This window comes from Phaethon aethereus (assembly GCF_964289735.1).
Source record: "Phaethon aethereus genome assembly, chromosome: 5".
NCBI classification, from domain to species: Eukaryota; Metazoa; Chordata; class Aves; order Phaethontiformes; family Phaethontidae; genus Phaethon; species Phaethon aethereus.
In genome coordinates this window covers 49755579-49780849 of record NC_138579.1, presented here as the reverse complement: position 1 = coordinate 49780849, position 25271 = coordinate 49755579, and the positions used below count along the sequence as shown (strand labels likewise).

The 25271-nt window shown below is 43.8% G+C and overlaps 1 protein-coding gene across 1 annotated transcript in view; it reads left to right on the top strand.

The window, feature by feature from the left end:
* PRR5L (proline rich 5 like) overlaps window positions 1-21856 on the top strand; it is a gene marked incomplete at both ends in the record, with an annotated part of 32063 nt that extends 10207 nt beyond the window's left edge. Inside the window, 5 exons of the mRNA XM_081999864.1 lie at window positions 6547-6613; window positions 9687-9778; window positions 13123-13263; window positions 14747-14873; window positions 21474-21856. Coding sequence (XP_081855990.1) covers window positions 6547-6613; window positions 9687-9778; window positions 13123-13263; window positions 14747-14873; window positions 21474-21856 — 810 coding nt within the window. The remainder of the gene's footprint in view (window positions 1-6546; window positions 6614-9686; window positions 9779-13122; window positions 13264-14746; window positions 14874-21473) is intronic.
* Between the last annotated feature and the right edge of the window lie 3415 nt (window positions 21857-25271).

Below are 25271 nucleotides of genomic sequence, written 5' to 3'. Positions count from 1 at the left end.
AAATGATCTTTCTGCTTCTGTCACTATTTCCCCTCATTCTAGGAAAAAAAAAGGGGGGGGGATGCTCCAGGTATGAGATGCTGCAGCTCACAGAGATTTGCATTTTGTAAAACACTGCCAAGTGGTAGGTAGGTGTTTGTGTGCAACTGGCAAAACTTTGTAGAAAATACTTGCCAAATAATTTTGGGTGATGCTTTTTTTCCCAAATTAACGTCTAAGAAAAAGTGTCTATGTGCTTTTAGAACCTGTAAAAGTGTGGTTTAACACTAGAACACAAAGGCTTCGTTGGCTAGAAGAGGGGGCTGCATTTAAGAAATGCTGTAATGTGTAGATATGTAGAAGAAAACATGATTTTTTTTCACCCAGTGAAATGGGGTCAATTATTTTGAGTTTGCTCTGGACCATTTTACTCCTGTTCCAAGATTATGTTTCTGTTTGATGAATTAGTATTAATTTGTTAATTTTAATGTGGCTTGAAGACATGAAAGGAAAACAAAATTTGTCTGTAATTAAATGGATGTTCATGTAAACTTTTTCCCCTCAAGAGCAGTGGCTTATTGGGAAATAGTAATATTTATTGATTAGCAGTTGAATTCCTTTGTGCCTTGCTACACTGCAGAGACATGGCTTTTAGATGAGATGTGAAGTTACCTGTGGTGGCTTGAGCCTCCTTGATGTTTTCTGTGGAGCTGTTGCCAAGACTACTTAGCTGCATTCTGCCACCCTTCTGCTTGAATGTACCACCCACAGCAGACCAAGCCATGCTAGTGGCAGGGCTGTCACCCCCAAATCCTTCCTGTTGGTTATGCCTGGAGGCTGTCACCGTGACCATGGTGCTGGCAGAGAGCTCCCGACAGGCAACATGTAATTTGCCACTGGCAAAGTCGGATGGGTACCATTTTGCCCGGAGCATAGCAGGAGCCCGCACAGGAAGGGCCTCTGTGGCTCCCATTGGGGATGACCAGCTCCTGACAAGGTGGAAGGAGGGAGAAGGTGCCCGTCACTGCTGGCACTGCTGGTTTGAGAGAGGAGCCCAGCTGTTGTGCCTGAGACAGCTTCCACCTTCAGTCATAGTGCTGGGGGAACTGGAATTGCTCTTCTGGCTATTTATGGAGAAACTCGCCTCAATTCCTCTAACAAACAGGGGAGGAAAAGGGGGAAATATCTGTGCCGGGAAAAAGAAGGAATTACCTGGAAAGTATCTGCATTTTACAGCATGGTGTGTGACTGCTTTCAGATTTTTTTTTTAGTCCCAATGATTTCAGTGCAGTTTACTTTGCAAGAGTGGCGAGCACATGCACCTTGTGGGATGGTCTTTGCTGAGGAAAAAAATGAAAACTGATTTTTCTGGAGCTTTGAATCCTGTCTTCCAAAACTCGGGGCATTTGAAAACTTACTTAAAGGCTTTCTCTTAGCTGCACTTCTTGGTGGTGTACCTGAAACAGCTATTGTGGTTTTCTGGACTGAGAAAAGTAGGGGGGTTTCAACCTGAGAGATTTCACAAGCTCTCTTCTATCATCTGCTGCAAAACACCTCTCCCCAGATTTCTTGACTGTGGGGGTTAACTCAGGGCTTTATTTCTCTGCAGCGTGTTCTTGACCACACCGAGGGTAAGGGCAGGTTTGCAGCAGCCAGGGTGAGCGCACAGCAGCCGGGGGTGTCCCCGCAGCAGGGCGAGGCCCTCAGCCGCGGGCTCCGGGGAAAGCTGGCCAGGGGAGGGGGCGACACCTCCCCCGGCGCCCGGCTCGGCGGTAACTGCGAAGAGACAGAAGGTGGCACCTAAACTTTTTCAAACAAATGCACCCTTCAAGCTCACTTGGTGTGAGTCTTTACCTGGTCTTGTTTGCTGGTGTAAGATTTATTTTTCGTCTTAGCTCTGTGCCTCTGCGCTGCCGCTGGCAGCCAGGGATAAAGCAGTAAAGTGAGACGTGTAATCCAGGCAAGCTCTGATACGCACCTCTGCTGTGGCTGCATTTATTACATTGTATTGATTTGTCGGCAAACCCTGTAGGGTTTTTAGATGAAAATTTACTTGTCTGGCTTGATCTCAGGGGTTCATGTTCAGACTGAATCCATTTCTAAGCCTGTGACTTTAGCAGAAAAGACAGATAAATAAAATTTCCAGATATTTTTAAGATGGGGAGAAGGGAAATGAAGTGTGGTGGCTGTTCGGAGTTTTTTTTGAAGTCTCTCTCTTCCACAGGAAAAGGGAAAATTTGAGAGGATAATTGAAATATCTGCAGTAACTATCTGGATCTAAGCTTTTTTTTTAAAGAAACCTTAAGAATGAGATGATGGAATCTATTTTGCACATGGAATTACTGATAATACATTCATAAGAGCATTATAAAATCTTTACTTCAGGGTAATGATTAATATATCTATTTTTAATAGATAGAACTGTGCTGCCCATAAGGGTGTACAAATGCGTATTTTATTTGCTGACATAGCTGTAAAATGCAAAAAAAAAATCCCTGAAAGTAGAAGGCATCAATAATACTAACTTATAAGCAAAGTAGCTGGAAAATTGTATCCACGGTGTTCAGGAAGAGTTATGTAAGTTGAAACCTAATGTTCTAGTGCAAATAGAGAAGGAATTCATACTTCTTGAGAGAAATACAATAAGTGTGACACCCTCAGGTATTTGTGTATATACTATTTTGTTATATGATACTTAAAAACGACACAGTATTAAAGACCAGCTGTAAATTTTCCCTGCAATATATAAGAGGTAATTACCTTGAGCTATAGGTTGAAAAACAAAGAATTGAAGTACTTTTGGAAGTCCTTTACAGTGATATTACAGTGCAATATCACTCCAAACTTTTATCTTACTGTTCAGCCAGAAAAATATTTACAGTGTAAGTGGGTTTCACTTCTCCCCTCCCCATAATTTTTTCCATTCCAGATTTCTTCCTCCCTCCTTTTTCACATTACTTGCTTTTTCCTGGGAAGTCTTTTTTTGTTGTTATGTCTAGAGCCTGACGTGTAGTCATTTATTTCTGCTGAAGAAGCCTAAACTTTGCATGGAGATCTCATCAACTTAATATCTCCCTCCAAAGCCTATATTTCAGCTAGAGAATCTTTGCAAAATAGTCACCTTCCATTGGTTGATAACAACGTTTGGTAATGTTGCAAATTTTTTTTATTGTGTGAACATATTTATCCAACTTGCTAATTGCTGTTGTCATTACCCAGGTTAAAAGTGTCTCCCAGGCACATTCTCTTTGCATCTTACCCATCCTTTGGCAGCCCTGAACCTCCTGTGCTCTTCTAGGAACTCTGGCTTTGTCTTTCTCTCAACCCTAACACTCACCCTAACTGAGGAGTGAGCCCTAGACAAAGCCCCCCAGCCACTGCCCAACTGAAAAAGCTTTCACTGACAAGTTCCCTTTGCTCCCCACAGCTTCCTTTGGCAGCCCTTTGTCACATTGGTGGCAATGAATAAATCAGAAAAGAGGCTTCTGTAGGAAAAAAATTTACATGGTTTTATTGGGGTGAATTCCAGAGTCCAAAAAACTGCAGAAAGTGGACTTTTTTTTCAGAATAAATGTATGTCTTTTTGGCTAAAACTGAGTAAGCTGTTGTAAACAGGGTGAGATACCACAGGTCATGGACTGAGCTGCCAGGCCCTTGGTGGTGCACATTCTGCTGGAGGTCCCTCTACTCCTGCTAAACTGGGTGGGTATCGGTGTTGTGGAAGGAGTCAGCAAAGACTGTCAGCAAGGTGTGCCCTCCTAAACTGACAGCCATGCGCTACGTGCGGTCTAGAAGCAGCTGCTTTGCCATCCGCAGTATTGCCAGAAAGCTCTGCTTTTTACCTGTTGGCTTCCACAGCTTTTCAACTGCAGTTAATGAGAGTCATTTGTACACAGTTTGTGAGTGGGTTCAGAAGGTCACATGCAAAAGTGCTTTGGGTTCCTGTCTCCACATGGTCACCTGTGTACAGATTAGCAGTTTTAGCATGTTCCTCTGACAAACTGGACTGTTCAAGTCAGCTCTGATTCCTGTGCTGAAATTCCTAGGACTGGTTAATAGTAGAGTATGGACATTTTTTTAAAGCTTGACTGTACTGCATGGATAGGATTGCCTTTACACCTGCTAGAGCTAGTAGAAGTGTGACTTGGATGGGCGGTTCAAATACAGTTTAATCACACACGTTGCTCCTAAAATGCTCTTGTTTTGTTGTGTAACTAATTTAAAAGGAACCTAAATTCTACATTACTTTGGGAATAAGACCATATTAAATATTTTTGGGTTTGAATTCTGGAAAAAAGCTACCTGCTAGAAGGACCAAATTACCTTAAAAGAAGCATGACCATTAATTCTTTTTTCCCTTGTATGGACTATACAATATTTAACTGTTACTGCTACTAATAGAGTTTACCACTGGTGAATTGGATGGCCATTCCTCCTTATGTCATGACTGAAATCTGGATACACATTAGGGTATGCAGGTGTTTTGGGTTCTTTTTGTCAAAGCAGTGCCTGAAAACTACTGACATCTGGCTTATTTAAGACAAGCAAGCCACTGTAGCCAAACATGAGTTAATGTTTTAATGTGGATGAAGTAGCCGTGAGATGGAACAACAACCAAAGGAAGGTACCCATTTCTTTGCTGTTGTATAACACCTCACTTCTTTCACACCATTAAGAAGACAATAACCATACAGTCTTGTTGTGACTTGAGATGAACCTTTTCATGGAAGTTCCCCCTGCTACCCATTGCACATGAGGCAGCTGGTGAGCTTGTGTGGCTTTTTCTTTCTTCCATGCCCAGCTTGTTCTTTCTTCCACACGCTGATGTTGGAATCTTGACAATGGAAAAATTTCTCTCTAATATTGCAGTGGCACCCAGCCCCAAATGGTCTCAGAGCTCACCTTGCATGAGGTGAGATTCCAAAGCAAAAAGACTGTCTTGAATTCAGCCCCTGATTTTATTAATTTCAGTATTTTCCTACCTGACAGCTTTTTGAATATAAATTCTCCGCCAGGACAATGCATCCAGAGATGTTTCCTTACTGATGTGATGTATGGTGGTATTTTCAGTCCCTCAGACTCAATCTACTTGCAAAAGACTTCTGGAGTCTGTTTGATTAGCTAGTATTTAAGGAAGAGCCCTTCCTTTTCTACACATTTCAGTGATGCCTGATGCTAACAAGTAGGACTCTCCAGTGGAAAGTTCTTCTTTTGTTCTGGAAAGTGAAGTACATGTACAAGCGGAGAATGTCACAAAACGTTTCCTTCTTCTTATTCCCTTCAACACTACCCCAGTTTAGCATTGCTTCTTTTTGTAGGGAGGTTGCAGAGGTGTGCTGCTCTTTTTGCTTGGGGTGGTTGACACGGTTATCTGCTCGTGTGTCATGAAAGAACCAGCCTGGTACACGGTTACAAGAGGCGGGTCTGACGTTCAGAGCAGCAGTGCAAGGGCAGCTGCGTGGTATGGCAGCTCCTCAGGAGGCCATGGTGCTGTCAAGGCAGTGGTGTAACAGCAGTGTCCATTGGGAGTGAAAACAGATGTGCCTTGGTCCTCAGCTGATGGAAAGGTTGAAAGGCGCAACTTTAACCATTAAAAACAAAGGCTGGAGGATGAACATGAGAGACAGGAAGAGAGGATTGGGCATATTGTGCACGACTGATATTGAAGCCTTTCAGAGGGACAGAAGGCTTTATCCTCTGTCAGTATGATCTGTGTGGTAGGACTGAACCTTTTAGGATGCAGTAACAGTGTGTTATGTAGTGATAGCAGCTCCTTTCTCTGGAATTTTCAAAGCTTTTTAGAAAAACTGATTCTCCAAGTTCTGTTGCAAGAACAAAAATGTAGGTGTTGTTTTTGCACCATTCTTACGTTTGGGAAAATGGGAACAGAAATCTTATCAGATATTTAGATGTCCTGAACTGCAAACAGGCACGTCTATATCTTGACCTGTCTGGTCTGTGATAGTTAATTTTATCTAGAAAGACTAGCTCCTGCCACTTTCTTCTGCAGCTTAAGACTGCATACTGAGATGATCCAACTGCTCAATATAGCAAAAAAAATAATGTCATAGAAAGAAAATAGGTAGGAATAGAGAAGGAAGGGTTAGGGATCTGAACAGGCTTACTGTGCAGTCAGGCGAGCACTGAGCTGCTGCAAAGGAAGAAGAGAGTGGGACATTTTGGTAGCATATGTCCCTTTCATCACCTTCATCATATGGCTGAAGTGTAGCTCATGTGGCTGCACTAATGTTAAGAACTGTTTTATTTTCTTGACTCCCTCCCTGTAACTCAGGTCAGGTCCTTCCTCCCCGCTTCTGGCAAGTGTTTCAAGTACCTGCTGTGTCTGTTGTGTTCTCATGTCTGGCTGAATAAGAGGGGGTTAATGAATGTGCAGCACTCACAGTAAGACCAGGTCTGGTGGCAGTGCTGGGAGAAAGTGCTATGATATGACTCATCTTAGATAACTGCATGCAAAGTGGATAAAATCTGAAAAAATTGTATTCTTCCATGTTTATTTTAAATCTCAGAAAAGGCAAATACATGTCTCTTTCTCTTCTCTTTTGGCAGAACCAGCTCCTTGCGAAAGGCTTGCTGTTTATAGAGGAAAAGGTTAAGCTGTGTGAAGGCAAGTATAGTAAGAAACCCATTTTGGAACGGAGTTGTGCTTTGATGTTTGTCCAGACAAGTTTATTTGCATGGGTGGAAAGCGTACAGCCCTTTCTGGTACTGTCTTAGAGTGTCACACAACCTCTCAGGAGCCAGGTTGCACTGTAGCCCTTGTGAGGCTTAAGGGATGGTGTTTGGCTTGAATAGCCACGTAGCTGCAGCACTCCCACCAGCCACATCTTCACCACAAGAGAAGGAAGGTGGGTCGTGTGTGGCAGTTGAAACTGGGCCAAAAGCAGTTCTGGGCTGGACTTAGATCATGTTGCAAAACTGCTGAGAGCTGCCTTCTGCCTTTTGTTTCTCAGTGTGATTTGCAGCTTAATGTAAGCACAATTTTGGTTACTGTGTCATGCTTTTGAGAGCTGAACTAACAGGCTGTGTGTAAATTTAAAGAAAAAACAGTCACTTGGATGGAAATGAAATCTTTCAGGAAAGAAGTTGATCACACGTGAAGTTCTGTTCAAACCACTGGGGTACAGAAGCTTGCTACCACAGAGCCTGTGGACAAAGGCCAGCATGGCGCAGCGACTCTCAGCGTTGGATGTGTGGGGAGTTAGTCACGTTTATTAACAGTTTGCTCAAGCAGAGCGAGCTGTCTAGAGAACATGTCTTTATTCAAAACTAGTCTGCCATTTGATTTGACCCAGTTTTGTAGCCTGTAGGGAAGATCCCTTGCTAATTGCCAACCTGCTGTATCTGGGCCATTAAATGCCAATAGATGCTTATAATTTCACATTGTTTGTGCTGGATTTCTCCGCACTGTTCTTCAGCAAGTGACTTCTCCACCGGGCTAGCAGGCTGTAGGACTCGGACCCTGAAGGAGCTGTGCAGTTGCCAGCCTCCTGCTTAGGTGTATGCTTCTTCAGCACTGGCACTGTAGGGGAGGAAAAAGGGCAGACATGCATTTTCCCGAATGTGAGTCCCTGCCCTGCCACTGCCGGCTCTTCAGAATGAGTTCTGTGCAGTTTGTCATAAGTTTTGTTTTCTGTGTTCACATAAGACTATTCCAGTATCTGTTTTAGCGTTATGAAAATTGAGTTCCAGTCTGTAATAAGCTGAGAGCTGCTCAGGAGTACTTTGCAGCTGCTTAAGTGTTTTGGGTAAGATGAAGTTTCCCAGGCAGAGAGCAAAACCCTCTTCCTATGCCTCCCTAGTCTGAAGTGACGCTGGAGCCACTTTGCCCATGCAGGCTGGCATCTCTGCAGCAGATGACTCATGGGCATCTTTCTTTCATAATGTGTAGGCTTGTTTCAGGTCTTGTGGTCACAGCAACAAGAACTTCTTGTACATGCTTCTCAGTTAGCTCTTCCTGGAATATTTCTACTGTCCCAGTACTCAGAGATGCAATAATGTTCCTGCTGCAGGGCATGGCAATGTTTTACTTTGTCTGTTTTTCAAATTACAGCCTCTTATTTTAATGTGATTTTTCTTGATACGATCTGTCAGAATCTCTTTCAATGCCTGTAGGATTTGTGATTTCTTGAAGAAACAAACTATTCCCCCTTCCACTTCAGAAGAAGTGATTTATGGCGTTTCATTCTGGCTCCACACACCAAAGTGTTGCATTCCTGGGGAGGAGGCAGAGGAGGGAGAAATTTAAACATTCAGTTAGTCTGTTTCCTGTTGTCTTTTTCAGTTACAGTTGGCAGTTTCTGGTAATGGGTAGCTGTTATGGGAGTGTTGGGTAGGTGCTTGTGTGCCTGCAGTTCTAGTTTTGAAGCTAGCATCGTACCTGACATAGCAAAGCCTTAAACCCTCCTGCAGTCGTTGGTGGGCTGTCTGATTGAAAGAAAACGTCTTCAGGATCTGGTCCTGCTGGCTGTCTGCCCTCTGGCCATGCCCTAAGCACTACCCACTGGCAAGCACAATGAAAGTCCATGTGGAAGTCTCTAGATGGGGAAAGCACTTCAGTGCATAGCGATAAGGCTCCTTTGAGTTGCAATTTTATGTGTGTTCCAGTTCCCCATGTAGGGCCTTTAGTCGCCTTGAGGCTGAGACTTCAAAGCTGCCTTAAGCATCCCTCTTCTATTACTGCTCCTTGAGGCTTGACTGCTTGTGAGCTCCAGCTGAGGCTCTGTGGAAGGTATCCTGGAAAATCCTTTTGTCAGAAACTTGTGTTATTAAACGTGGGTCTGTATTTGCACCTGAAATTTCTGGGGAATGTATCTAAAACTTGAAAAAACATAGCAAACCTTTGGCCTTTGGGATAGGAAAAAGCTTAAGAGGCTTTTTGCCCAAATTCTGAGGAACACATAGCTCTGTAAGTCAAGCCTTTGAGCATGATGTAAAATGTCTATTCAAACAATTATGTACAGTAAAGCTTTTTTTTTTTTAATAATAGGCTTTTGACCACAGTTGTATTCCTGTTGTGGGAATCTTGAGTTGCATAACTTAGTCTGCCTTCACTTTAAATACCCACTTATATTTGGGGACGTGTGTTTGAGTTGGAGTCATCTGAGGGGTGGCCACAACTGGATTTCTTTCGGGAACCTTCCCAAGTGCCACGTTTGAGAGGAGCACAGTGGCTTTGTGGTTCATCAGGGTCCTAACTGCTGTGTCTGTGCTTGGGAGTGGGGGGATGCCAGAGGGGCACAGCTCTTGTAAATGGTCTGCCTGACTCAGTTACTGCAGAACAGTTGATGTTAGCTGTGACCTGCTGGTTTTAGACTCAGCTGCTAGTGTGCAGACATGCTCCCATGCTAGTTGAGCATGCTAACTGTGGGCTGTGAGATTACACAATCATTTGCTGCGGAGTGAAAGCCTCCAGGTGAAGAGGGTCTTCACTCTTTTGTTGGAATTGTTCTCATATTTTGCACAGAGCTGTCTTTGCAGTAAGTGACAGAGCAATTTATGATCACAGCCTTGTGTCTCTGTCAGTTAAGGTGAAGCTTAGCTGAGTGATGTCCAGTTTTGAGTGGAAACTGTGAATGTGAAGGGTGGGTTTGTAACTCTTATTTGTGGAAGTAGATAGTAGTGGGACACCTACTTGATTTTAGTGTCCTTGTCACTAAAGCTCTTGCTCCCAATCTCTGTTTTCGTAGGTGAGGATCGCATTGATGTCCTGTCTGAAATCTGGGATCACTATTTTACAGAGACTATTCCTACGCTCCAGGCAATATTCTACCCAGTCCAGGTAATCTTAATTATAATTCAGTATGCAGTCAGGTGAAGCAATGTAACTGCAATGTCTGCTAGTGGCACGTGGAAACTTCTGTTCCAGCAGCACTGTTTGTCTGGTGGCTAAATAGGTGGCAAAACCTTTCAACTAAGTCTGACAGGAAGTAGAGTTTGCCCAAGTCAGCATTAATTGTAGAAGAAGGACAAGTAAAATCTACTGGCAAGCACAGTGTATTGGGCTGAATTTATTCCCATTTGTCTACCCTCTGTCTGTGCTTAAACACAGCTTGAACACCCAAGCTATTGGACTATAACTTGTCTAGACTGAAGCTCTGGGCCATTTGCATTTATAGTTCTTCCATTTTTAAATTCCTGGGACTTTGTTGGTACAGATGACAACACTGACAACTTGTCTTCAGAAGGACAAATCTGAAGGCTAGATCAGGAACAAATGTGTTTAACTTACCCTAACTACTTTTGGAGGGCTTATGTCCCAGTTGTGCCTTTGAAAAATTCCTTTGTTGTTTTTTTTTTTAAGCTTTAATAAGGGGACAAGTAAATCTATGGGTAGAGGATGAATGAACACCTTTATGTAAGACCTGTTTACACTGGGTATTTTGAAAGCTGAGTATCCCATCAGAGTGTTGAGCTGTATTGTTTTTTCATGTAGTTTTGGTCAGGGTTTCCAAACAAGCAATCTAATTACCTCTCCAGCCTATTTTGATCTTTTCTTCCATCAGAGGAAAAGAAAAATGTACCTCATGAGGAGACTGACATTCTTGGAAATGCTAGCCTGCTTCTCTTGACTTTTGCCTGTTCCACAGGACATGCTTTCTGGAGTCTTTTTTAATTCTTTTTCCCTTGTATTGTTTGAAAGGCAGCAGGTAAAGCTTAAAGGCTGCCCTTTTCCTCTAATCCCAGGAAAGTTGGCATTTCCTAAAAGAGAAAGGACTTCTGTAAGGACAAACACTAACTTTTCTACTGTGTTTATTTTTATTCTTTCCTTGCTGCAGATGCTTAAAGGTAGGTGTTTGGCAGGTAAAACTGCGCAATTATAATATCCCCCCTTTCTCTCCTTTTGCAACTAATTTTCAGTCAGGGAGCGACCTAATCCATTTAAGCTGGGGTTTGTCTACACTGCAGCTATCTGTGCACTGTGGAAACAGCTGAGCTAACTGTGTCATACCCACTGATGCTAATAATTCTACCACTTATCAGAAAAATTTACTCCCCTGCTATTAAATGTCTCTAATGAGAAACAACAAAAGTTACTGCACAATGGGTGCAGCTTTTGGAAGTAACTTGGTGGTAGTGGTGAAAGTGTGACTATGGAATGCTGAGATTCTTTGAAAGCATAACTTTCTTCCTGTATTTGTCTTACAATATCCGAGTCACTCAAAAATATTTCATAGAAGCTGTTAAGTTAGGGAAGTACTGCCATTTTACAGATGAGGAACTGACAGGTAACAGACAGCATATTTAAAGCTTTGTAGGCACCTGAGTCCTACACAAATGTATGGATTTAAACCCTCTAAATACATCCAAGAATCTGACTCTGAGTAAGCTGCCCTAGGCTACAACAGAGAGAGTTGCTGGTGCAGCAAGAAACTGAATCAAGATTGCTCTTATCCCAGGCCAGTGCCCTAATGACAAGATTGGGCTCTTCCTACAAATAGGGAACTGTATGTACCCATGTATATGGTGTGTCACCACATGTGAAGAAAGCTCACCTAGCAAATCTCTTTCACCAAGCTGCAGTTCTTCATGTGCTACTCTAGTAGATGAGAATGTCAATTTGTTGTTGGTTCCCCATCCTTTGCTGCAAATGTCAACATGATTATTTAGTTGTGCTCTTCTGTGATACCAGCAACTGCCCATTCAGAACGAAAGTCAGCCAGATGTGTGAGCATATGTTACCGAAGGTGGTAACTGGAAGTAACTTCCCATCTCAGCTAAGTTTAAACCCGAGGCTCATAGCTGTTGTAGAAATATGACCTTTAAGCAGTCAAGTTGGTTAAATTGCTGTACAGAGGGAAACTATGTAAACAGGTCACTGGCTTTTGTATAGCTGCAGCTGTTGGTAACTACTTCGTGTGGAAAAAGAATAGCAAATCTTGTTTTGTTTGGCACAGCAAGATGCTTGCATTTTGAAATGGGGTATAAAGTTAATGGGACTAAACTGCATGATACAAATAAGAAATGTGCAGCTGCTGAAATAAAATTCAGAGATACGTACAGGTTTTTCCATGTTTCTAAACACTCAGTGATGGTTTAAGACAGATGATTTGCTTTTATTATGGCCAAGCTGCCCTCCAGACCATTTGCTTTAATTCATATTTACGTATTGATAATGTTGTTAATTATGACATTAAACCCATTATGAATTAATGATTAACTGCTGTTAATTCCTTCCAGCTAAATATTTCGCATGTTGAGTGTGTTATGGAGACCATAAAATGGTTCCCAAACAGACTGCAGGGCAGAGATTAACGTGCTGGGAAGAACAAGGGAAACTGTTCAGGCTGGAAAGTGCTGGTGAGGGCTGGGAGGAAAATTTCTGCTGTTAAGCTGCAGTGGGGCAAGAGAAAGTCATGTGGACATTAAGCCTAGCAGAAGGAAAGGCGGTAACACCAGAATGCCGAATGAGTCCAGCTGTGTTTCAATATGCTGAGAAATATTATGTCATCTTCCTCTGTTAAGCCTGCTCACTTGTGGTCTTGATGTAAAAAAGTAACTGAGAGGACACAGAGCGCCTTGTGGTGGAAATGAAAGCTGTTGCTTTTTTAAATTATGTACCAAAGTACAAGCAGTCTCACTAGCTTTGCTGTAGCCTAAATGCTAAAGTTTGTAATGGACTGAATTGTAGATTTTGGTCATATCAGCAAGGTCTAAAGTGCAGATGTAGAGCAAAAAAAAAATCCAGACCAGAGGTAGGCTTAGTTACGGAATACTCAGTACCAACCTCTTTCCCTACCAAACCTTCTCTGTTTTCTCAGCTCTGAGTGATAAAAGCATGAGCTGCATCCATCCTGGGCTTTGGATGTTTGTGACCAAATTGGATGGCAGTTGGTTTTCATGAACACATAGTCTTTTGGTGAAATACAGTCCCATTTTTGACTTCATGCCAAACCTAGTGGCACCTCAGAAGAGGTGTTACTCATTTCAGAATTTGTGTGGGACAGGGACTGAGATGTAACCAACCAAAGAGTACCATGAATCCTCAACCTGAGCAGCTGGGGGTGTTTTGCCACAGCAGCAATGGGCAGGATAGACCCTTTCTGTCTGTGTGTGTACATGTATTGGTACAATGCTCACACATCCCTTTACCAACTCTTGGATTTTGCCTTCTGTGTTTTTTAGGGTCAGGAGTTGTCTATCCGTCAGATTGCTCTTCTTGGCTTCAGAGACTTGGTCTTGCTAAAAGTAAAGTTGGAAGAAATTCTTCCTCTAGTCCAGACAAAGCTTCCAGCTTCCATCGTCCAGATGCTGTTAATTCTGCAGGTGGGGAGCCTCTGCTCTTCTTCATCTGACTTCACTTGCGGGTCTGGTCTTCAATGAACTAATACAAACCCTGGATAGGAGAGTGGGGAGGGTAGAGGGTGTGATGAAGGGGAAGTGATAAGTGCTTATTTGGGAGTGGTAAATGCAGACATAGGAACTGAATTTGAACGTTTAATGTCCTGAGCTTTCTTGGCAACAGGTAAGGATGTTGCCATGAAAGGGCCAGGTTCTGCTCTTTGCGGTTTGTATTTTTCTTGGTGCCTCTTCTCCCCAGCTAGGATCAGTCTCAGGACTCTTTTTTTCACATAAATTGTCATCTCCCAGATTCTCTGAATGCTTCTTTGTGCCCTGGTTCTCCTGGTTTCTCAGCTTTGCCATGACAGGGTGAGTCTCCATCACAGAGGATTGTGGAATTGAATGAACTGTGGCTGCTGACTGCCTGATGCCCCTTGGCTGGCTGGGATGCTGAGCAGTGCCCATGAGAGGAGGAACACGTTTTGGCAGCAGGCAAAATGCTATACATCTTCCAAAGGCCTCTCCCAAGAGACCCAGACCTTCTGTGAGGACTATCTTCTTTATCCAGACCTCAAGAGAATATTTGCCAAGCATGGCACATACAGCCAATTATACCAGCTGTTTTATCTTTTTATATCACCCAGCCTGACAGTCCTGCAAAATACCATATTAAAGGTGGCTATTTGGGTTCCTCTCACTTTTATTTCTTCTCCAATATACCGTATAATAAGTGGTAGGGAATGAAACTTTCTGAAGCACAGTTGGAATTGCAAAGTGGCTAAGCTGATATTTCTGTATGAGTTCTCGCTGTTCTGATGTTCCCAGTGACCCAGACTGTAATAGCAAGAGATAATAAAGTGATAACTCAGTTTCACTGAAATATTTTAATAAAATAATCTTAAGGGAAAAGAGGGTCTCAAAGTGATGCATTTGAGAAAGAAAAACTTATTGAGGCTTTGCAGGAAGTTAAGTCTGCGAACAGTTTCTGAAATTACTGTTAAATTGATTAGTGTTATCTACCATCTTCACAGCTGTAAGCTGAACTACAGAGGGTGCTTTTCCTGCAGTCCTGCCTAAGAAAAGAGCAGTGCTTTGCCCAAGGGCTGTTACAGCTTTTCTACAAAGAGGTGTTTCCTGGTAGAACTGCCCTAGTATAATTATATCACTGCAGTTACACTGTGCAAATCCTCAGTGTGAGTGTATCTTGGACCTTCCTATCCCTTGTTCAGAAAAAAAGGCAGCTGGTTGCTTGATGTCCATAGGGTTATGGCTATGACTTGAACAAGGAGGTTGACCTGAACGGCACCCAAACCTCCATTTGGGCTAGTCTGTTGTGCTCCTCCAAATGCTGTACCAATATGGCTGGGATATTCCAGTGCAGAGAGATTTGGCAGACCCCAGGCTTTACTCAAAAACCTTACTCAAAACTTTGTAAGGGTAATGTTGACTTTTTATGCTTGAATTTCAGAGTGTCCATGAGCCTGCTGGTCCCAGTGAGGGCTACCTGCAGCTGGAAGAACTGGTCAAGCAGGTGGTATCGCCATACTTGGGTTTGTGTGAGGATCACAGCTTCTCTGGTAGCACCTGCTTGCTTGGTAAGACATGTGCATCATAGAGAAGCTCTTGTTGGGGCACACTGGTTGGTTAATGTGAGGCAGTGCACGTCTGTGCTAGAAAAGGAGACAGTGCATGACACCATGAGAGACAGAAAACAAAGGCTGAAACACCCTCGAGAAGGTTCTGATTAACAAGTTTCTGAGCGTAGATTTTTGTGATGGGCTTTTTATTTTCCATGATGGAGTGAACTATTATGGCTTTATCACTGCACACACACATGTGCAAAATGTCCCCTCTTTCTCTGGAGGTGGGCTGAATTTTAAAACTCCCTGGTCCTTGCCTGACATACTGCTCTCACCCTGGTGAGAGACTGCACCTGGTCCTTTTCTGCCTGCTGTCTGTCCCTGCTTGCTCGCCTGCTTCAGCTGCCTGGATTCACACGTTCACTGCTGCATCCAGCAGCCTTTGCAAACAGCAAAACTGTTGGATGCTCATTCTGAGGGATTAGAGGGTTTTTTTGCATAGAGTCTTCCTTCCATCTGAGGACTCTGTTTAAAAAAAAAAATAATCTGTGTTTAAACTGTGGATAAATGAGCCTAGGTGAGAGAACTGGCACTTCACTTCAGGAAGGGGATGCTTACAGTGGGAAGACTTCTCCACACATGATCCAGGACCTCTGCTTACACATGTGGCCAGCCAGAATAGATTGGCTATGTAAGAAATGGGTGTAGTGATACTGATTTGATAGTCAAGAAGATTTAAATAGAACAAGAAAGCTCCAGTCTCCCTCTGTTTTCATACCCTTTAGCCTTTGCTTTGATGCAAATTGTAGCAGGCTGGAGACACACATTCTGTCTTGGACTACACCCTAGCAGCACAGGGAAGAAGATGGTCTTGCAGTAGAAGGACTTATCAGGACTCAGATGACCTGTGCCTGTAACAAACTCATGGCATCACTTCAGGCAAACTATGGCTTAGGGTTTTTGTTCTTGTGGTTGCTGGGCAATTAAATGTTTTTTATGCAAGTGAATATAGTTATACAGTTCGGCACTGATTTGAAGACCTGATCCTGAAGCTAAATCTAGACTACAATCCCCTGTAAAAGTTTAGCTTTGGCAAATTTAATTGTTTTGTTGTTTAAGGACATCTACAAGCTGCTGGGATAGTTTGAAAGGTAGCTGCCTATACTGAAGTTTCTAGCTATCCTGGATTTCCACCAGCTGAACAAGGCATTAGTGTCATAAAAGAAAAATTTCACACAAACTAACCTTGTAAAGTTTATGTTATGTTCCTTAAAATCATTGTATTTACTTTGATTTTAGTGGTCACTTATTTGAATGTATTTCCAAGGTGGCCTTTTGCGCCTTCTCCACCTTGTGCTGAGTGGGAGGAAAGAATGAACTTGTGTTTGCATTACATGACATCAACAGCAGAGCAGCAATTTTCTGCAAATAATCTTGCTATTTTCAAAGTGCTTCTATGGTGGTGGTTTCTTTTCCTTAACTCCCACTCATAATCAAACTTCTTTCTCTTCTTCTTTCCCTCTTTCTGTCACCTTTTTGCTTTGTCAGAACCAGTCTCTTCTCTCACTGGGCTGCCTGTAATGACAATGAAACCCAGTAGGTTCCCTGTAGTAGTTTTTTGGAAATGCACTGTTGGGCTTTGGGTATGCTTGCATTCTCAAAGGGTGCTGTGGAGGCCAAACTGCTTTCTGAACCAGAGCCTTCAAGATGAATTACTGTTGAGAAACGCGACTAAAGGTGTCTGATCACAGCTGTCAATACACATAAGGCTTCAGCCTGCAAGGCTGTTGTAACTTAAAGTTGATTTAAAGTGAGAGAGTTGTGCAGCAGGGATGGATATGAAAGGGGACAGCACAGCTCACAGAGGGGATTCATAGAGGGCAGCGTCCCCACCTGCTCTTCTGTTACCACCCTTCTTGCTTTGCCCAGGTAAAATTAGCCATAACCTGCATTGGAAGGATGGAGTATGCTGAAGGCATCCAGTTGTCTGAGAAACAATGTTTAAAATTGGGAATAGGGAACAAGATAAAACACTCACCCTATTCCCCTTGTGTATAAAACCTAACATCACTGAAGATTTGATTTTGCTTGCAAAAAATCCCTTAAAAACTCCTCCCAGATCATGTTCCTGGCCATAATGCACCAAAATACAAGTAAAATTTCTAGTTAAACTATGCATGAAAACTCCCTTAAGACACTGTCTTTGTGGCCAAGAAAGTAAAGGGGGAAAAGTAAAGCAATAAATGAGTGTTCAGAGTTTAGCCTAATTTTTACCCGATTCTCATCATAAAGGATTTTATTTTTGCTGCACAATAATCTATGAATATTTTTTCCTTGTAAAAGTCAGGTCGTCCCTCACTTGAAGAGAATAAACACTGAGAAATTTCTCATTGTCCATCTCTCTTTTTCACTACCTGGTCAGTCATATGTAAGCCACTTCTACAGCTAACCTGCTCTTTAAAACCTCCACTGAGGGAAGCTCCTCAATTCCTCTGTGCAGTTTCTTGCAGCCCTCACCTTTGGCATTAGAAATCATTGCTTAATGTCTTAAGAAGAAAATCAAAACAGAGACCTATCAGGTCTTAACTGGATTAGCAAATTCAGAAGTCAAAAGCCAGGCCTGCTTCCTCAGTCAAGCTGAAGACTAACGAGCCTTAGTAGATGGCGACCAAACTGCCTGTCCTCTTCTTGTGCTTGTTACACAGCATCTGGCCTCCTGTAACTGCACAGGCAAGCCTTCCCAGCTTTTACAGCTACAGCTTCAGGAAAAACATTTGCTGGCAGTGGGGAGAACAAAGAATTCTTCTAACTTCTTACATTGAGCCCTACCAGCGTTGTCATGTGTACTTCCAATACACGTTTCACTGCAGTCCTACCCATTTGGCTGTGACAGCAGGTTACTGGATCATTCCTGTGCTGCTGTGAAGCTGAATAATTCCTGTGGCTACATCAGATAAAGTTTGAGCACTTTGTCCTTTAACCTCTTTAGTTTATTTCACACCATCCCCACCTTCCTCCTCCCTCCTCTGTCCCAACTTTTGTGAAATATTTATGGTCAGGGATTGACACAGATGAAGGTCTAGGTTATCAAAGGCATGCAGATACTTAAGACAGTTGGGTTTCCAAGTCCACCAGTGAAGTGTTAGTGTTGTCCTGGTTGAGGGGTAAGACTGCGTTAAGAGGAAGTGGAGGGGAGTTTTGGCAGTTTTCAAAACTGGCCTTTTCTGTCACTTGGTTAACTCTTCTGCTATCTGCTACAGTGTTTCACATCCAGCTGTATCTGAAGCACAGTGTCTGTTTGAGCAGCACCCTTATCATCTCAAAAGATCATGGTGACAAGAAGAGTATGGTGAAATGCTGCTATTTCTGGGACAGAAAGCAGCATCTTGCCTGTAACAGAATAGAATGGAGAAGAGTTAAAGTTTGGTTTCTCCACACTAAAGTATGCACTGGGGATAAACTGCTATCGACTGCTTGCCTACTTAAAAAACATGCCATGCAAATGCTGACTAAATGTAGGTCTACTTTTAGCATAAATATGCTCATGCTGGTAACCAGCTGCGTGGTTTAGGCAAACAGCAGCTGTGCTGCAGCAGCATGAGCCCCAGGCATACACTGCCTGCGTGTCCATCCAGATTCCTGGGTGGGTTAGCAACCTCTGCTCAATTCTGGGCTCAGGGCATTGCAGGGTGTCTGGGGTACAGTAGTTGCTTCAGTATAGTCAAACCTTTGCTTTATTTGTGCATGCAGGAGGCGATGCAATGCTCTTGTTCCCATGCTGATACAGGTCTGAGGGGAAGAGTATGGTCTTCTGAATTGCTGTCGGTGTTTCCTTCAATACCAGCAGGTTTTTACAATCTGCCCATCCAGGTTCTGATTATATTCAAAAGCTGAATGATGTCAGACTTTGAAATACTGGCACATACATCAGCTCTGTGCAGTCTGCTAGTCAGTGAGTGTGTGTACGTACACACCCGTGCAAACATGTATGCAAGTACATACATTGTGTATAAACCTGTGAAATGATGAATACAGACTGCCTGGATTGCAAACTACCATGGTAGCTGATGGAACTAATGACACTCGTTACCACAGCAGCTGAAGATGTGACAGAAAAGGATCTCAGGATCTCTTTGCCAATTCATGTGTAGGCAGGGTCGCCAGGCTGGGCAGGAATAATTTTATATCATTGCTTCCTATATTATGTTTGCTCTTAGTGGACTTTAATCTCTCAGGTCATCAGGCTTGGCTCTTTCAGCATCACTAAAAGTTTACATACAAAACTGGCTCTTTTTTCTCATGGGAATATTTTTGTTTATCTATTTAAGTGAACATCAGGCCATGGCCATGATTTTTCTTTTTCCTGTGTATACTTTTGGGGAAAGCTGCAATCTGTCCCTGTTTAAATGAAGCATGTTTTCATTTTGAATGTGTTGTATAGGAATAGAGAAGAAAAAAGATTCAGCCCCTGCCTACAAAATCTGCAGCTGTGGAGTCTGGAAAATTGGCAGTGTTTTGCATGGCTCAGTTCAGCTTAATCTCAGCTTAATCTCCTCAGACCTCTCTAGTTAGCTGACACTTCTGCATAACTGAAGCCATCGCAGGACAAACATAGTGTAAATATTAAGTCATGGGATGGGGGAGTGCAATGAACCATTACCTCAAGAGGCTACTGAGCTCTCTTTCTCCTCTCAGCCCAAGACTTGAGCAGCTCTTAAAGTTGTCTGACTTCCTAACATAGACAAGAGATGGGCACCTAAATGTGTTTAAAGATCTCAGCCTGGGTCAGTCACATTGCAAGTATATAACTGTCCCCAACACTGGTGTCACTCTTTTGGTATCACTTTGTTCACGGAAGTCAGAAATGAAGAAGCCCTGATAAGTACTGGTGAAGGTAGAGAAGCAGCTACTGCTAATGCCACTGGTGTTACTTCAGTCTTGTCTATGCCAGGGTAACTTTCCAAGACCCAGGAGCAGGCAGCAGCAGAACACTAATAAGGTGCATGGGGTTTGGTGATGCCAGTGCTGTACTAGGATGCTTGCCCACTGCTGCCCTGCCTACCACTGCCGACAGAGCTGCAAGGAGGGGTGGAGGGCCGAGGGATGCTTCCGTGCTTCCCCCTTAAATTACTTTTTCACAGTGCCCTCCAACACTACAGCTTGCTGTGGCTGGAGCTGCAGATGACACCTAAAGAGTATACTTACCATAACCAGCCTCAAAAGTTATTTGCACAAAATGAACCATTTTGAATGAATGTATTACTGGCAGCAGCAGGGTGAAGTGTTGTCATAGCTTGACTGCTGCCAGTGGTGGAGTTTTGGCTGCTCACCCATTCCTCCCTGTGACAAAGAGTTTATTTTCTGCCTTTCTTCCTGATGTAAGCTTCCAAAACTCTTTCAAACCTTCAGTGACAAGTGCTTTACTTGTCATTTTGTTACTCTTGCAGTAACAAGAACTTTTGTTATCTTAACTTCTGTTGTCTCTTGCACTCTGCAGTCTTGGTGGAAGTATTTTATATGGTTTAAAGGCTTCCAGCTTTATGAAACGAGACCTTTCACTTCAAGGAAGCTGGTGAGAAACAGAGATAGAGGTAGGGAATAGCTTTATCAGCTGCTTCGGGGACAGACCACATGAGTTGTTTAACACCACATGGCAATGCTGCACGGCAGTGGAAGGCAGCAGGTGAAAAGTAATAGTCTGATTCAGCCTGCGAGGGGAGTGAATTACGGTGAGGCAAGGCACAAACTCAGACCCCTGCTTTTCTTAAAGCTTTCAGTGATAGAATTGAAATGGTGCTTCATGATACAGGGCTGGGGACTGTGCCATGGGCTTGAGTTTTAAACCAGGCATTTTCTCCCCTGAATGTTTTTGCCCAGCAGATTGTAGACCCTGCACCCGTCAATTCTCTTGTCACCGCCTACACCCACGCTCCGCAGGTACTGCCTTCCTCTTCCGCGCCTTTCCCCCCGGGCTGTTGTGGGCTGTTGTGGACTGTTGCTGTGCAGCTAGACGTTTTCAGTGTCTGGTCCCAAAACCAGGCATGTTTTAAAGTGGATGAAATGTTCATTTTCTTGCATAATCTTTAAAAAATACAGTGGGATGATACTGGCAGAACCGCCTTTCCCTAGGAAGCTGGAGGGGCAGTGCAACATAAGCATCAGGAATTTCATGTTGACACCAGCTAACAGCATCTCCTGAGAGAAATTTTCCAGAGAAAGGGATGGCAACTGAGGTCCTCACTGAATGTTTCTTTGGGGACTTGTGCCACTTTGGTGTCACTGATTACCCCCTGGGTAAAAGACGAGACTATCAGGATGCTGAAGAAAGTCCCTTTGCTGCACTTGTTATTTTTTGGCTCACTTCTTTTGCAGGCAGCAGCATCCTTGCCTTAGAGCACCATGGGAGGTGTCTCCTTACCAGTGGAGAGGCAGACCTCCTTTCTGAACCCTCAGCAGTATGAACTAATGACCACCTTACCGTTCCCCAGTGGTAACAGTGGGATGTTCTGTGGCTGCATGCTGAGTCCTCTCTGTTCCCCTGAGGCCAGCCTAGCAGCTGGGGTCATGATTTGTTTGTGCCCTATTGACCGTTCCTGCTTCCTTGTTTTCTTCCAGAGAGACGGTACTCCAGATCCCGTCCTAAGACTGGTGTACCGAATTATTCATCTCATGTGGTGACGAGCCGGCAGCCCAGTGAGATGGTCCTGACCCCACTGACGGAGCAGGAGGGTGAGGCTTACCTGGAGAAATGTGGTAGCATCCGTCGCCACACCGTTGCCAATGCTCACTCAGATATTCAGCTCCTGGCAATGGCCTCCATGATGCACACAGGAATGGTGATCGAGGAGTCAGACAGTACCGACAAATGCCGCCTCCTGCAGCCCAGTTTCAGCCACAGGCAGTGCTCCAGTGAACCCAGTATTGCGGATGGGCCAGAGGGAGTCATGGCAGCAGGTAGGCAGGACCCTGCAGAGCTGAACTGCACGTCGGTCAGCTAGAAGAAGTCTTGCTGTGGAGAGGAGAACTGTATGCACTAAGCTGGACAGTGTCATGTAATCCCTGCTGAGCAAAAAGAGGAAAATTTGAGTTTTGCTCATGTCATTGAAATGTCCTTGAGAGATCTTGTGTCTCTTTGGGAATGCTCTCTAGATTTGTTTTTCTTGCCTGTTGACGGAGGTACCAGGCTGCTCCCAAATGAGCACTCTGGGCTGCAAAGGTTTTGCTGTTGAACAAGTGCAGTCTACCTTCTGTAATCTTTCTTCCTTTACTAGTCCAAACCCTTTGGTCTCAGGTTTGTTTGTGTTTCTTTGGTATGATACAAATTAGCCTTTTTCTGCTTTTCTCCATCTTCCCCAGCTTTGTGCTGCTTGTTTGCTTTTTGCTCCTGCAGCAGACAGCTCTACGCTAAATGTTCTCTTTGCTTCTTGTGCTAGGGTGGTGATGACTGAGGACTGCACTTTTCTCTTTTAAAGTTGAACTCAGGGATGAAACCATTTGCATTGTGCAGAAAGATCTGCTCAGGTGGCTTGTGAAAGGAGATCCTTCATTTTGCCTCCCATGGGCATGGATGTAAAGTCCAAATCTGAAAAAATCAGACTACTTTTTCCACAGACATGAAGAGAACTGAGTATACATGTAGGCCCAGCTGAGTACTTCATATGTACTTTATTTGGTTCCAGTCATATCTTTGGGTGTAAAGGAGGGGGGATGTATAAATTGGGGGCAAAATATAGTCCTAAGCATCCTGGCATTTGGCATCAATTTGCTCGCAAAATTTCAGTGGTGGTAGGGCTACAATGAAAGGAGAAATCTAAATGCATTCCTCCAGGAAGGAGACACTGGGCAGAGTCTGCACTTGTGTTGTGTGTGAGACATAAAGGTGCTTCTCAGCACTGGGCCATCGTGATTCTAGACCAGGAGGTGACAAATAGGATTTCATCCTTGGGCTGCTCTGGTACTTTCAGCACTTGCAGATTTCATGAGACCAAAGAGAGCCAGCGGGGTGTAGAAAGGAGTCCTGGCTTGGTAGTGTATTCATGAAGTGCTCCTGACCTCCAGTGGTATCTGACTCAGCACAGTGTTGCTTTTAAGATAAAGCCAGGGCTCTTTGCAGTCTTCATTTTTGTTTTTATTTTGAAGCTGAGGAGTGGGTCCAGTTTGCAAGTGTCTGTGTCAGGCATGTCTGCAGTGTCTGCTTTGTAGCATCACTTGGTACTCAAATGCTGCTTCTATGAGAACAGAACCAATCTGTTCGAGCAGTCCCCTGGGATACTCTCCTGATGTCTTGCTAAGCAGATTTGCAAGTGTAATTACAGGCTTAGAGGTGAACTGAAATGCTGCCTTAAATGTCAAATCCCATTAAAAATATGGATATAACACCACTGCCGCTTGAATCTAGTCCCTGTGGTACTGACTATAAATAAATCGGTCTTGACAAGGAAACAGAAGGTTAGGATGGGCCTTCAGGATGTTTTTTTGCAGGCTGTGACATTAACTGCAGAATTTGCCCTGCCTCTGTTGGGCATAAAAGCATCTTCTGCTCCGCTGGTTTGCAAATATTGAAAGAGATACTTGAAAGGGCCTGCTTTTTCTTGCAGTCACCTAAGGCACCCTAGCTATTTGCCTTTGCGGAAATGCTGAGTGTTCTGATCACCAGCTTTGCTTACATGTTGAAGAACAGAGATTTAGCTGTTCTGTCTGCCTCCTCCCTCCTTGGAGCATGGACAGTCCAGCAGAGGCCAGGAAGATGTGGCTTTAAGCAGTCTTCCCTTCAGATGGATTCTTGCATAAATTGCCTTCCTATCCATAAATATTCATGACTGACCAGGCCAACTTATTTGTTGTCATCTGCCCTAGGGTGGCCATGGGCTGTTGTGGAGCTTCAGAATCTCTGTGGTGACAGCCAAACCCAGTAGACTGTGCTGGTCTTACCTTGGCATGATCCCCCCAGCGTGGGGCAGATGATGGTATCCTGCTCAAAAGGAATTTCTTAGCTCCTTGCAATGATTTAAAGCCTTCTTTTAGTCACAGTGGGGCATGTGAGGAAATGATCACCCTGCAGCAATTCAGTTCACTCTTATGAATGCTTTTCTTCTTTCTATTTCTCCTCTAACCCATCCTTCTGTAAATACCCAAACCATTTGGATTAGTGAGCAGCACCCTCTTTTTTGGTGAAAATGGGAATGATTTATTTATTTCCTGACATATTCTTGGATCATCTCTAGGGCTAACAGGAATCCAGACCTGGTTTTAACTTGAATTTTTTGTTTTACATTTATGTATAATTTGAATTATTTTGATTTTGTCTGTCACTTTGCGAAAATTTGCACCAAGCCACTCTGAATTGTGCGATTCCCCAGTCGTTCCGGTTTTTAGCTGGTGGCTTTACTTTGTAAACTGAAGTAAACAAAACTTGTTCTGTAAACCACAACGAGGGTCTGGTCATGAGCATCACTTTTACAGACGTGTGAGATGCGCAAGCTGCTGCAAGGCCATACCTTTTACAGGCAGAGTGGGCAAAGCCCGAAGGGCTCGGCAAGCTGTGCCCTGCAGCTGCGGTGACGGCAGCGTGGGGCCGGCACTGAGGGGCTGCGGGGGCAGAGCTGGGGGGCAGCGCTGAGTGGCCACTCTCTGCTGAAGGTGCTTTCAGCTTGCGGAGGCTCAGCTCCCTGGAAGCGAAGAGCAAAGACTCTGCCCCCGGGCCAGAGCCGCGGCGTGAGAAACACTGGCATTTTGGATACAAGGTTCTGGTCAGGGGTTACACTTTGCTGCTCACCATGTCACACAGCCGTGACAGGGGTACAGGGCAGGTCTTTTCTACCCTCATGGTATCCACTTGAGAAAACCTCCTGGGAGAGCTTATCAGAACGGGAAGAAGGGATTTCTCTCACGACCTCCTGAAGTCTGTTACCTTCTATCTGGATAATTACCTAGATTAAATCACTGCTCATCACACCAAATCTGTCTTCTCATTTTACTCTGTCTCCTCTTCTTAAGGTAAGTGATTTATTCACCATGTCCATACAATTCTGTCATAAACGTACTGAGGGGGCCTCAGCAGAAAGCTATTCTTAGTACAGCTGGCCTTTTTCCTGACATTCCCTGTATGCAAGCAGCATGGTTTCATTGCCAGCAGGCGGAGCTTCTTCAGTCCCCAGCTGGGTGGGCAGCAACCTCATTTGTTTTCCTGTTTTTTTTTTCCATCTGTCTGGAGAAATGCAGTAGATCTTGGTGCTGGCACTGGTGGCAGCAGGGGGAGCGCTGCAGGATTTGGATTGATGCTTAGGTAGGGTATTGCCCTTCCTTTTTAGGTCCAAACGGCAATGGGTTCATCTGGAAGGAACGGTCTTTTGACGCTTGCAACACTGAGTCAACAAATGGAAAACTCTTGGCACTTACAGGCAGCCTGTGTGT